The sequence below is a fragment of the Cervus elaphus genome, chromosome 11 (assembly GCF_910594005.1).
Source record: "Cervus elaphus chromosome 11, mCerEla1.1, whole genome shotgun sequence".
Classification (NCBI taxonomy): domain Eukaryota; kingdom Metazoa; phylum Chordata; class Mammalia; order Artiodactyla; family Cervidae; genus Cervus; species Cervus elaphus.
The window spans coordinates 33244318-33259070 of NC_057825.1; the positions used below are offsets into that span (position 1 = coordinate 33244318).

General features: G+C 46.3%; 1 protein-coding gene across 1 annotated transcript in view; it reads left to right on the forward strand.

Moving 5' to 3' along the window:
- The window catches only part of DPYSL5 (dihydropyrimidinase like 5), an 87185-nt gene extending 82575 nt beyond the window's left edge, over positions 1-4610 (forward strand). Inside the window, exon 13 of the mRNA XM_043917385.1 lies at positions 1680-4610. Coding sequence (XP_043773320.1) covers positions 1680-1765 — 86 coding nt within the window. The 3' untranslated portion in view covers positions 1766-4610. The remainder of the gene's footprint in view (positions 1-1679) is intronic.
- The last annotated feature ends 10143 nt before the right edge of the window (positions 4611-14753 follow it).

The window sequence follows — 14753 nt, forward strand, 5'->3', positions numbered from 1 at the left end:
CCTGTTTCCCACCCCATCCTCACCAGCCTCTCTGAAAGACATGGTGTTTCCCTTATACCCTTTCCTCCCTCATCTTAGCCTGTTTGCTTCTCTGCCACCTTCTTTTCTTGCCAGGAGTTGTCCTGTATAGAATATACCAAACAGAAATGTATGGCTGTGTCTATGCTTAGAGACTTTATTGCTGATGGCTGCATGTCTCCCAGGTGCTCAGTGATAGTTAAAGGTGGGGGTCACTGCGGGCATAAGCCGCAAGCCTCGCTGGAGAACAGGCAGAGAGGCCCGTAAGATGCCCTGGACCTGCAAGCAGCTTTGCTAGAAAGCGTGCTGCTGCTGCTGCTGCTAAGTCGCTTAAGTCGTGTCCGACTCTGTGCGACCCCATAGACGGCAGCCCACCAGGTTCCCCCGTCCCTGGGACTCTCCAGGCAAGAACACTGGAGTGGGGTGCCATTTCCTTCTCCACTGGAAAGCGTGAGCCCCACGTAAAATGGGTCAGGGCCGGGTCTTGCTGAGTGGCCTCCAGGACTGGCCCGCGTGCAGACCGAGCCTATGCTCTGCAGGCTCTGTGCTGGGGCCAGAGGGTGAGAAGACCTAGATCCACATGCCTCCGCACAGAGCATGGCGTCTCCTGGGGCCGGGGAGACACCGCCGCAAACCGGCCTAACCTGAGAGGCAAAGAGCTAAACCCAGGGCTGCCAAGGGGCACAGCTGGGTGGCCGCTGAGCTGCTTTTGTGCCCAACCGTGTGTGTGAGCAGCTCAGGCGGCTCCTGTCTGAGTTGCTGACCGGCCTTTTTTTTTTTTTTTTTTGGGGGGGGGGGTCCTCTCCCCACCCCTCCCCCATCATCTCAGAGCCAATCTCACTACAGAGATAACTTCTCCCTCCCTGAGGGCCACTGTTAAAACTCCCACCAGTGACGGGAGTGCAGTCAGAAAGAGGTCCGCCGTGTGGAGTGTCCGTGGGCGCCCCCGCCTGGCCAATCCAGGAGGTGTCGCTCCCCACGGCTGCCTGGGCCTGGCCCCTCCTGCAGGGGTCAGCACCAAGAGAAGCGGCCAGGCCCCAGAGGCGCCAGTCCCCTCTAGCCCCTGGCTTCTGCTCCCACCCAAGTCCGGGTAGAGCCAAGACTGGACAGAACCGCTCTCGGGTGCAGCAGATACCAGGCAGCCTCTCACCTTCCCTGGCCTCAAACCCTGTCTGCTGTGAGACAGGCGGAAGAATGTTCCATGGCACTCCCTGGGGCACCAGGACTTCTTTTCTAAGCCTCGAGATTTCAAGACGTGGGGGCCTTTGAGGGTGCTGTTCTATGTTTTTCCAAGACAACGGCGCCCCCTCCTCCCTCTCTTGTTCACTGAGTCATATGTACAAAGGCCCACTTGCTAACAGGCGGCTCCATGGTCTGTGTGCTTGACAAGAGACGATACCTCCAGGGCTGGGAGTGGTGAAGGCAGGTGTAGCAAGGCAGTGAGTTAACTGTGGAGGCTCTCAATCAGGAAGACCTGGGTTCAAGTCCAGGCTCTACATATTCATACACTATGGGACAGGGGGCAAGTTAACTTCCCTGAGCCTCAGTCTTCCCACCTGTAAAATGGGATGGCGTTGTGTTGAGGGTTAAATTAAATCTAAGCTTGGGAGGACCTGGTTTTATTACCCAGGGGAACTCACCTTCTGCTTCCTTCCTTCCAGGTTCTCAGATCGATGACCATGTTCCAAAGCGAGCCTCAGCTCGGATCCTCGCTCCCCCCGGAGGCAGGTCAAGCGGCATTTGGTAAAGACACTGCCCAGCCCCCCAAGTGAAGATGCACCAACGCCACCAGCCCCACGCCCTCCGGCCGCAGCTGCAGGGGTGGGGCGGGAGAGGCCGCGCTGGACAGCTCACCACCCGAGGGGCCCCGGGACCCCGGGGCCCTCCCCATGTCTGACACGTGATTCACTGTGCTTCGAGCCAACCCTAACAGGCACTTTGAGATGTGTTCCTCCTGCTGCAGTCCTTTCCTGCCTCGGCCCCCGCGGGCTTCCCTGGGGCCCAGGAAGCCCATACTATGCACAGAGCCCACTTGCATAGAGCCTGGCCCCGCCCCTCCCTCGCACCCGCCCCCTGCTGGCCTTGGGCAACCCCGCCCTTAGTGCCCTGCCCCTGGCTGACCCGCCAGTTGTCCAGAGCACTTTAGCAGATGTGTTTTAAAAGAAAAGGACCCCCTCCCCATCCCCTTCGGCCCCGTGGTCGTTTTCCCCAAGTCAGACAGGTGTTCGCATCCCAGCCGTGCCCCAGGACCTCCCGTTTCTCCCAATTCAACTCCTGCCCCTGTTTGGGAGTGGCTGGGACACGCTGCGCCCTTTGCTGGCTGCCTCCTCCCCGAATCCCGGCAGTCCCAGGCTCAGAAGGGCTGGCCGGCGGGCATGAGGCTGGTGCCAGGCGCGTGTATATGATTTCGTTTTGCACGTTTGGTTTGCGCAGTGGTTTGGTTTGACTTGTTCGTGCATCCTGTGAAAACTGACGGTGCTTTGTGTCACTAGCATAGCATAGAAACAGGAATAGATGTGGACCTAAGAGATGCTGCTTCGCCACCAACCAGACAGCCTAGGGCACCAAGGACAGGGGCCAGAGGGGGATACTGGACTCTCCGGGGCCCTTCTCTCTATCTGGAGTCTTCCTGTCCCCCCCCTCCCCTCCTGGTTTCCTGCATCCTGAGAGGGTGCCCGGAATGCTGGCCCTAGAGACCTTCAGGAAGCAAGGTGGCCTTTCCCATGTGTGGTCCTGGTCACTCCCAGCACTAACCACCCCCCCGACACACACAACTGCCTGTAGGTATCCCCCTGCTGTACAGAGGCCCAGTTGCTCCTCCTGTGTGATTGGCAAGAGGCCTCATGCCTGCTAAGGGGGGGGCAGGGGGTGGCGTGATAGGGGGAGCAGGCTGGCTGTATGCCAGGTAGGAGGCCAGGCCAGTAGGACCTACCTGTAGCCAACAGTGCTACACAGGGTCTGCGGGCTCCTGTGGTCAGCACCTTGCCTTCACCTGCTTGTGGTCTCCATCTCCTCTCAGCTGGGCCTTCCCTGCCTCCAAAACTCCTGGAGGTTTCCATGGAAACACTGGAGGCTGCCCTTGCTAAGCCTTGTTCCCCCTTGGGGAGTGACATCACATTGCACCTGGACTGACACGCGACTCCTAGACTCTTGGGCTGGTGGTCATACCCTGTACATTTCTGCAGTGCTCTTCATGTTTTCAAAGCCCTTTCATGTATGAGCTCTCAATTGCTCCTCACAACCACAAAGCATGCATTATTCTCCCCATTTCTCAGATGTGGCCCAGAAAGCTCAGGCCTTCTGACTCCAGAATGGTCCAGACTGCCCTTTTTAGAACTTGGCTGTCTACCCCAGCGGTGGACAGAAGGAGTGGAGTGACATCTCTTGCAGATCCCCCCTGAGAGTTTAACCAGCTAGATGACTTACTCCCTCAGTAGGCATTCTGCTTTGTTTTGCACAGGTAGATAGATTTTTCTTGTAAACAAACTAATGCATATTCACTATTTGAGCCAGAACTAGTTACATGCTGGAGGCTTGCCATGTGGTTTGAGCTGCCTCCGCATCCTCACCCCTCCCTTCACGCTCCCCTTCCTCACTTAGGGGCTGAGAGGACCCAGACGGTCACCCAGGAAGCAGAGGCAGCAAAGGCACTCATGGAGAGTGGTAGCCATGGGGACAGTCAGCAGGGATCTGAGCCTGGGAAACCGTGACACTGATCCCTTGGTACAGTGCACATCATCTTTATCCCTTTCAGCCCTTGCTGGGTCATGGGCCTTGGGCAGATGCCAAAGAGCCAAGCAGTGGTGATAGCCAGCGGGCAGAGCATCCCTGCTTGGGCCAGGAAAGCTTTACCTTCTCTGAGTGCCTCCGCCCGAGAGATGCGTGGTCCGTGGCTCTGGGAGACCACCTGTTGGTGTGGTCCGTCAAAGGCCTTCCACTTCATTCACCCCCAACCCTTACATAGGCTCACCCTTACCCAGGAGCATCTAGATGAAAATCAGAGGGAGGTTCAAGGAACCGAATGAAAGGTCAGCCCTGTCACCCATTCCCTGCCCCTGTGCTGAGTTCCAGCCAGCCCCATCACCAGCCCCACTGGCTCCTGGTTGGAATGAAAAGGGTCTCTGGTTGCACTGAATGCAGCTCTCAAACTTGGTCTTGTACTTGCTGAATAAATACTGTTGTTCTTGCCTTAGCTGCTCTCTAGGTTTGTGGGGTTAAGTTACCAGAAAATTGTGCTACCGTGTGTGCGTGTGTATGTGTGCGTGTGTGTAGTGCTAGGAGTCCACAGTAGGTCTCGGTCAAGGCAATGCCGAGATGAGGGCTTTTCCAATACTGACCCAAAAACCACTCAGAAACCCAAACCCCCTCCAGCTACCCAGGCGGCGGGCACAGCCTGGGGTCGGGATGGAGCCTCGAACACCCCAGCACCCAAGTGACTTCCTCACTCCTCTGTAAACGTCATGGTGCTAAGATTGTGTCAACCCCAGGACGGCACATGGTCTTGTGCTTTGGCCACCCGATTGAGGCAAACACAAAACAGCCCGACTCGTTGTGTTCTGGTGCAGGTTTGTATTAAACTATAGCTACTTCTCGCTTGGTCTCAGTTGTGTTTCTTCAAAGAAGAGGGAGTTTGGTGGGAGGACCTCTTCTTCCATAGTGGCTGGGGTGAGGCTTGAGCCACTAAAAAAATGGCAAAAAAAACTCAGCTTTTGTTCTTTACTTGTGTTGCATGGCAGATGGCAGTTCACTGGGAGGCCTGAACAGAGTTTGAAGATTAAAAAAACGCTGAAAGCTTCCCTGGTGGTCCAGTGGTTAAGACTGTGCACTTCCACTGCAAGAGTCACAGGTTTGACCCCTGGTCAGAGAAGTTCCACATGCCTTGCAGTCTGGTCAAAAAAAAACAAAACATGTTGAGAGATGGGAGCCTCAGTATCCCATCAGTCCTTTCTCCTGGTGGGAACAAAACAAAGTTTTTTAGTGCTAAATTTCCCAAGACAAGGTTGGGTTGAGTTATCTGAAACAGGAATAATTAGATGAAGATGTTAGATACAAAAGGACGGCAGGAGAAGGGGTTGGACTAGACTTTCCCCACCCACCATTGGTCACTTATTTTCTTGGCTACCATTTTGGAACACCATAGCCTACTCTTCACATTGGAACCCTTGGCTGTTGGAACCATGGACTCACAAAATCACATTTCAAAGGACTGTATGAGGCCAATGTGTCTCTGAGGAGTTCTCAAGCTGCTCTCCGGCTCCACTGAGCCCACTGTGCCTTCAAACCCTTCCCTCTGCATCAGGGCTAACTCGGGCAGAGCTTGGGGGTTCTCTGATCAAATACTTTTACACTAAAGAGTGAGTGAAATTACTGCTACCAGTACTATGGGGTCTGGGGTGCGTGCTGTCACTTCTTCAGTCATGCCTGACTCTTTGTGACCCTATGGACTGTAGCCCGCCAGTCCTCTGTCCATGGGATTCTCTGGGCAAGAATACTGGAGTGGGTTGCCATGCCCTCCTCCAGGGGATCTTCCCGACCCAGGGACCAAACCCACATCTCATATCTCCCGCATTGGCAGGCGGGTTCTTTACCACTACTGCCACCTGGGAAGCCCACTATGGGGTCGCTTGTACTTATTTCTTAGCCTCCAAAATAAAGCCTTAATGAGGGAATTTTAGGTAGAATGGGGAAATAGTTGGCTACAGGGGCACTTTCACAGCTCTCCTGCAAATAAGGCAGCCCATGACCTAAAGAAACACCCAGAGCACTACAGTTAATAATGAAGTGATCTGTGCGTAAAAGTTCTACTGGGGCTTCTGAGCCAGATGGAAACACCATTGTCTGATTTGTGAAGGATGCTGAGTTGCTGGGATGGTACTAAGCCAAAACATCTGTTTCCCCATAACATGGGAGCACACCAGAATGTGATTAAATGCCAAAAATCACTTGTGTAAGTGTTTGAATGAAAAATGGCATGGCTGCACATTTGGCAGACCATGTGCATGGTATCAGGAAGTTCATACAGGAAAAAAATAAAACAAGATACCAGGAAGACACTGGTCTTCTTTGCAGTTGTGGATAAAAAAAGACCACAGATTCAGACTTTAAAATAAGGCTTGGTGCTTTATAGGAATCTGCACTTGAAACCTGAACCAGCCAGCAGTCAAGCAACAGTCACCCTCAAATTCTTAACTCCAATTACAGGCTGACTTTTAGATACAGGTACAACTTAACACTCAGAGCTGCCTTGCAGTTAGTGATGGAGGAAGAGTCTCATGACACCTGACACAAAGAAGAAACCTCACAATACACCGGGAGGGTAGACATTGTTCTAAGTTAATAAAAGGTTATTTGATAGTTGCTAATAACACACTTGAAAGCGTTCTTAGTGCTTTTCCAGTAAAACATTAAAGGATCTAACATTTGTTGATACTTGATACATCTTACATAGATGGAAGCTGAGTTCTTCACTTGCTTGCCTTCATATGTTTACAAACCACACATTAATACCTAGAGGGATCTGTCTAGGTTTGCCCAAACAATCCTGTTTTAAGTCTGTTGCCCCCAGAATAATTCTTAACAGTGCCCTCTTTCACTTTCAAATATGTCTTGGTTTGGACAATAAATTGTATGGTCACCTTACATATACCTATACATTAGGCTATTAAAATGCTTGTCATGAGTCAAATGTTTTTCCATCACCGAAAGATGGGGGACAGGGCAAGGAAAATAGGTCCTTTTTCATGAGTGAGGACCAGAGTTTTCCATGACAAGCCCTGAGGCTCCACACAGCCTTGGAGACCTCATGACACCTCAGTGGCTGTGGATATAGCAGAGGGTGAAGGCTTGGGGGCACCTTCCTAAGCTTTTCAGTTTAGCTTATAGACTTTATTATTCCATCAAAGGCTGTAAGCCTACCAAATTTTATCATTTACTTTTAAGGGGGCTTTGATTCAATTCATAAACTTAAATACTTTACTTTACTATATTTTAAACTACATTTAAAATTCTACTTCCTTTCTAAGTACCTTTCCCAAGTATTAATTGATTATTACCAATTTAATATACTGATAAATACAATGAGCTTAGAGGTTTATTAGATATTTCTCTGCCAAGCATAAACATAGTAAGATTTCAACATAACTCATAAGTCTTTAAGTTACACATTTTAAGTTAGTTCTGGGGCGCTCACCCTAATAAGCCAAAATTTCTCTTACAAGTACATAAACTACCCAAATATGTGCAGATTCTCTCTCTTTTTTTTAATTGAAGTATAGTTGATTTACAAAGCTGTTTTAGTTTCAGGTGCACACCACAGTGATGTATGAGTGTCTAGACATCATCAAGACATTTCTAAAGAATGGAACTTCTTCCATTCTAAAGAATGCTTCAAGAGCTAGCAAGAGAAAGGCACTAGCTGCGCACAAGGAATTGGACATTGAATGTCTGTCACCTGGTTTGTCAACAAAATGCTAGAAGATGGAAGATCCTGGAGTATGTTTTCTAACTTTTGAGGGAAAATAATTTCCAACCTAGAATTCTGCACCCAGTCAATCTGTCAACCAAGTATCTGTGAAAAGTCATTTTCAGTTCAGTCGCTCAGTCGTGTCTGATTCTTTGCGACCCCATGGACAGCAGTATGCCAGGCCTCCCTGTTCATCACCAACTCCCGGAGTTTACTCAAACTCATGTCCATTGAGTCGGTAATGCCATCCAACCATCTCATCCTCTGTCATCCCCTTTTCCTCCTGTCTTCAATCATTCCCAGCATCAGGGTCTTTTGAAATGAGTCAGCTCTTCACATCAGGTGGCCAAAATATTGGAGTTTCAGCTTCAACATCACTCCTTCCAATGAACACACAGGACTGATCTGCTTTAAGATGGACTGGTTGGATCTCCTTGCAGTACAAGGGACTCTTAAGAGCCTTCTCCAACACCACAGTTCAAAAGCATCAATTCTACTGTGCTCAGCTTTCTTTATAGTCCAACTCTCACATCCATACATGTCTACTGGAAAAACCATAGCCTTGACTAGACAGACCTTTGTTGGCAAAGTAATATCTCTGCTTTTTAATATGCTGTCTAGGTTGGTCATAACTTTCCTTCCGAGGAGTAAGCGTCTTTTTATTTCATGGCTGCAGTCACCATCTGCAGTGATTTTGGAGCCCAAAAAAATAAAGTCTGCCACTGTTCCACTGTTTCTCCATCTATTTGCCATGAAGTGATGGGACCAGATGCCATGATCTTCGTTTTCTGAATGTTGAGCTTTAAGCCAACTTTCTCACTCTCCTCTTTCACTTTCAACAAGAGGCTCTTTAGTTCTTCACTTTCTGCCATAAGGGTGGTGTCATTTGCATATCTGAGATTATTGCTATTTCTCCCAGCAATTTTGATTCCAGCTTGTGCTTCATCCAGCCCAGCGTTTCTCATGATGTACTCTGCATATGTTAAATAAGCACGGTGACAATATACAGCCTTGACATACTCCTTTTCCTATTTGGAACCAATCTGTTGTTCAATGTCCAGTGCTAACTATTGCTTCCTGACCTGCATACAGATTTCTCAAGAGGCAGGTCAGGGACTTCCCTGGTGGTCCAATGGCTGAGACTCCGAGCTTCCAATACAGAGGGCCCAGGTTCATTCCCTGGTCAGGGAACTAGATCCCACATGCAGCAACTAAGACTTGGTGCACTCAAATAAATAAATTAAATTATCTTTTTAAACAAAAGAGGCAGGTCAGGTGGTCTTGTATTCCCATCTCTTTCAGAATTTTCCACAGTTTATTGTGATCCACACAGTCAAAGGCTTTGGCATAGTCAATAAAGCAGAAATAGATGTTTTTCTGGAACTCTCTTGCTTTTTCAATGATCCAGAGGATGTTGGCAATTTGACCTCTGGTTCCTCTGCCTTTTCTCTTTTTTTTAATGTAATTTTAATTTTTATTTATTTATTTTTTCATTTATTTTTATTAGTTGGAGGCTAATTACTTTACAATATTGTAGTGGGTTTTGCCATACACTGACATGAATCAGCCATGGATTTACATGTGTTCCCTATTCTGATCCCCCCTCCCTCCTCCCTCCCTATCCCATCCCTCTGCCTTTTCTAAAACCAGCTTGAATATCTAGAAGTTCATGGTTCACGTATTGCTGAAGCCTGGCTTGGAGAATTTTGAGCATTAATTTGCTAGCGTGTGAGATGAGTGCAATTGTGTGGTAGTCTGAGCATTCTTTGTCATTGCCTTTCTTAGGCATTTTCAGACAGGCAAGATTGAAAAATTTTACCTTCTTTGTGCCCCTTTTTTTGGAATCTATTTGAGGGTATGTCCCAACATACTAAACTGCAAAAAAAAAAAAAAAATCAGAAAGACATGGGATAAAGGGAATAGGAGATTCAGCATAAGTAAGAGTATCAGAAATGGTGTAGAGGGAAACCCCTGGAAGACAGCTGGGCAGCAGCCTGGAGGACAGTTGGACCTGAGGAAGCAGTCCTGAGTTAAATCCTGACCAGGAAGCTAGAAAAGCCACTGGGGAGACTTCCCTGGTGGTCCAGTGGCTAAGGCTACACGCTCCCAAGGCAGGAGGCCCAGGGATTGATGACTGGCCAGGGAACTATATCTGACATGCCACAACCAAGATCCAGTGCAGCCAAATAAAATAAATAAACTTTTTTTAAAAAAAGAAAAGCCATTTAGTCCTTTATTTGCTCTTTTGTAATAATATGGTATAAATACTTAGCTGAAAGAGGTTCTCAAAACGACCAGAAATATTGCCTTACTCTTGATAAAAGAGAACTGAAAAAGGAAAGATGATTTGCAAAAAATGAATGGATTATGGATTCTCTGAGTTTAGGGATTCTTTACACACATCTAATTTAACCTCTGCAGAAATTTCTACCACATCCATGACAAATCATCTAGCCTAGGAACCAGGACATTTAGTCCAGGGACAGAGACCTACCTTCCCCAAGCATCCTCTCCTAGTCCCCCAGAGCTCTGTTTGTTCAGTATGACTTCCTTAATTGAAACTGAATTCTGTCTCTTGGCAACTCATGACTTTTGCCCTAGCTCTTGCCTCTGGAGGCACAGAGAACAAATAGCCACCTCATTCACATAACCAGCTCTTTCTCTATGTGCCCTGCAACATGGGCTGCATCCTGCTCACCCACTCGTGTTTCCTCTAAGCCGGTAGTTCTCCAGCTTAAGCTTTGCATCAAAGTCACCTAAGTGGGGACTTCCCTGGAGGTTCAGAGGCTAAGACTCCATGTTTCCAAAGCAGGAGGCCCAGGTTTGATCCTTGGTGGGGAAATTACATCCCTCATGCTTCACCTAAGAGTTTGCATGCTGAAACAAACGTCTAAGATCCCATGTACCACAATTAAGACCCAGCACAGGGGAACACATGTAAATCCATGGCTGATTCATGTAAATGTATGGCAAAAACCACTACAATATTGTAAAGTAAATTAGCCTCCAACTAATAAAAATAAATGGAAAAAAAAAAAAGACCCAGCACAGACAGATTAATAATTTTTAGAAACTAATACAATTTTTAAAAAAGAATCACCTGGAGGACTTATTTAAATGCAGCCCACTGGAACCCACCCCCACAGCTTCTGACTCAGTAGGTCTGCTGTGGGGACAAAGAATTTGTCTTATAAGACAAAGACTCCCTGGAGACTGCAAGGAACAGCCTGGGAGGCAGAGGGCCCTGGAGAAGTACAGCCCTAAGAAGTGATCTCCTTTGGAGAGTGAGTGCCTTCAGTTCCTGGGGGGCCAGAGCAGCATCCATACACTGAAAATGCAGGAAGATATTTGTTACCCTGCTCCTTGATGGACTGGCCTCCTCTTCTACCCTGTCTCTGCCTCGTTTGGCCTTTCTCTGCTTCCCAAGGTTCTGGATCCAAGAGATGGCCCCTAGCCACAGTACTACCCACAACGGCCTCCAGGTGGCGCTTTAAGCTTATCAGTGCCTGCTTCTTTGGTTTCAAGTGCCAAGGCTGACCTAACGTAATACGCAGAGAAGGGTCTGTACATCATGCAAAATGCTGGGCTGGATGAATCACAAGCTGGAGTCAAGATTGCCAGGAAAAATATCAACAACCTCAGATATGCAGATGATACCACTCTAATGGCAGAAAGTGAAGAGGAGCTAAAGAGGTTCTTGATGAGGGTGAAAGAGGAGAGTGAAAAAGCTGGCTTAAAACTCAACATTCAAAAAACTAAGATCATGGCATTTAACCCCATCACTTCATGGCAAATAGAAGGGGGAAAAGTACAAGCAGTGACAGATTTTTAATTTGGGGGGCTCCAAAATCACTGCAGATGGTGACAGCTATGAAATTAAAAGACGTTTGCTCCTTGGAAGGAAAGCTATGACAAAACTAGACAGCGTATTAAAAGCAGAGATATCACTTTGCTGACAAAGGTCCGTATAGTCAAAGCTGTGGTTTTTCCAGTAGTCAAGTATGGGTGTGAGAGTTGGATTATAAAGAAGGCTGAGCACCGAAGAATTGATGCTTTTGAATTGTGGTGCTGGAGAAGACTCTTGAGAGTCCCTTGTACTTCAGGGAGAACAAACCAGTCATTCCTAAAGGAAATTAACCCTGAATATTCATTGAAAGGACCAACGCTGAAGCTGAAGCTCCAATAATTTAGCCACCTGATGTGAAGAGCCAACTTATTGGAAAAGACCCTGACGCTGGGAAAGACAGAAGGAGAAAGGAGAAAGGGGCAGAAGAGGATGAGATGGTTAGATAGCATTACCAATTCAATGGACATGAATTTGAGCTCTGAGAAATAACGAAAGACAGGGGAGCCTGGATTGCTGCAGTCTATGGCGTCTCAAAGAGTCAGACATGACTTAGCGACTGAACAACAACAAGAAACCTAAGAAAGGCCAATATGTCCACATCACTGTGGCCTCAACCTCAGCCCCCAGAGCAGCCTGGGACTAGGTCAACCTTGAGTGTGAGTGAGGGGCCACAGCAGCCCTTCTGCTATCAGGAGAACCCCTGGGGAAGTTGTCCCTTTCAAAACCAATCTCAAGGTTTAGGTTAAAGTTGCAAGTTTTAACAAACAAAAATAAAGGATGCTCAGTTAAATCTGAATTTCAGATAGCAAATCATTTTTAGAAATTTTGCATATAGATATGTCTCAAATAGTGTCTGTGGCATACTTATACTGAAAAATTATTTGCTGTTTGTCTGAAATTCAAATTTAGCTAGGCATCTTATATTCATCTGGCAAGTCTAGGTTTACTTTCATGAGTTTTAGATTTTTTATGTAATACAGGCTTATGGAGTATCTGCCAGGCATGTGCTAGATACAAAAATGAATCAAGTGCAGCTTCTGCATTTAGAGATTAATTTGAGGAAAATATATACTGATAAATAATTATAGTACAGTAGACTTAGGAAGCATGGGATAATAGCCATTTGGGTTTTAGTGTTGGCTTTAGTTCAAGCTCTGCTTCTGATGTTCACTAGCTGTGTGATCTTAGGCAAGTTAGTTAACTTCTCTGGGTCTCTACTGTTTATTGTAAAAATGGAAATGATACCAACCTCAGGGGATGACCAGGGCAGTTATAGGAAATGGTACACATCTCATGCCTGGCTATAGTAGCAGCTAAATAAATGTTAATTTCCCCTTTATAAAAAAGAAATGCTGTGTGAGAGAGACAAATAAAAGTACCAACAAAGAGCTTTACTTGTTTTGGGAAGGTCTTTACAAAGAATATAACAATTTTTTTTTTTTTTTTGGCTGCACTGAATCTTTGTTGCTGCATGCAGGCTTTCTCTAGTTGCCATGAACAGGGGCTACTCTCTAGTTACGGTACACAGACTTCTCATCGCGGTGGCTTCTCTTGTTGCAGATCAAGGTCTCTAGGGTGTGCGGGCTTCAGTAGATGTGGCACACGGGCTTAGTTGCTTGGAGGCATGTGGAATCCTGCCAGACCAGGGACCAAACTGGTGTCCCCTGTATTGGCAGGCAGATTTTCAACCACTGGACTACCAGGGAAGTCCACCCTTCATTTTTTATATAAAAATAATAACAGATACTGTTTATTGAATGCCCACAACATGGCAAGTACTGTACCAAGCACCGGATAAACAAGATCCTGTTGAATCCTTATGTTAAGTCTCTGAGGTTTTTACTGTTATTATCCCTACTTTACAGATGAAGAAACTGAGTTAAATAGCTTGCCATAGAGTTAGTGAGTGATAGATTTAGTATTTCATCAACTCAAGTTCTTGTAGCTTCCAAAGAATGCCCTAATCCCTGTCTAATGCTGCCTTTCCACAACTTGGCCTTTGACATTTGAGGAGGGGATCTCTACAAGGAGAAGCCCAATTTGTATCCATCGAGCTGCAGAAACAGGGGATGCAGATGCAAATGTTGGGGCAGACAAAAGAGTGAGTCCTGGGAGACACATGCAGTTCTATGTTCATTGCAGCACTGTTTACAATAGCCAGGACATGGAAGCAACCTGTTAATAAATGCCCATCAACAGATGAATGGATAAAGAAGATGTAACACATATGTGTATATATATATACACACACATATATGTATATGTGTATATATATACACACACATATTGAATAGGAAATGGCAACCCACCCCACTATTCTTGCCTGGACAATTCCACAGACAGAGGATACTGGCAGGTTATAGTACAAGGGATTGCAAAGAGTCAGACACAACTGAGTGTGCACACACACACACACACACACACACAATATATTACTCAGCCATAGAAAAGAATGAAATAATGCCATTTGCGGCTACATGGATGGACCTAGAGATTATCATACTGAGTGAAGTAAGTCAGACAGAGAAAGAGAAATATCATATGATATTGGTTATATATGGAATCTAACATATGACACAAATGAACTTCTCTACAACACAGAAATAGAGTTACAGATATAGACAACAAACTTATTGTAACCAGGGGGTAAGTGAGGGAAGGGATAAATTGGGAGATTGGATTGACATATATACACTACTATACACAAAGCGGATAACTAATAAGGATATACTGTATAGCATAGCGTACTCTACTCAACATTCTGTAATGGTCTATATGGGAAAAGAATGGTCTATGTGGGAAATGAGTGGATATGTGTACATGTAGAACTGATTCACTCTGCCGTACACTTGAAAGTAACACAATGTCGTGAATCAACTACACTCCAATAAAAAAAATTAAGAAAAAAAATTAAAAAAAAGAAAAAAACTGTTGGGGCCTGGAGGCCACCTCAGACACATCAAAGTTAATCCAAGCCTTTATCACCCACCTGATCTTCATGGTGGCATTTTCCACAAAAGCAAGGTGACATCTTGCAATCTAAGCCACTGGTCTAAAGGTGCTGTTTATTCTGGATACAGTGGGTCATTAATGTTCACACAAGGTTTGTCTTAAGACCTTTGCAAATTCTAAATTTGTATATTTGACCTTATATGATATAACAGGATATAACTGAGGGGGAGAATCAAATGACCTTTTGAACTGAATAAGAGTTTGGTTACTATTGATAGTTACCATTTATTGGGTATTTACTGTATTTTGAGTACTGCCAGGCATTTTTTATATGTTATCTCATTTAACCATCACAACTACAAATGAGGAAAACCATGGCCCAAGCTCACATCAAAAAGGAATTATTGGACCCAAGGCTTGTGCAGCTTCAGCAGGGAGAAGGATTAGAGTCGCTCTCTAAATAAGGTCACTTCA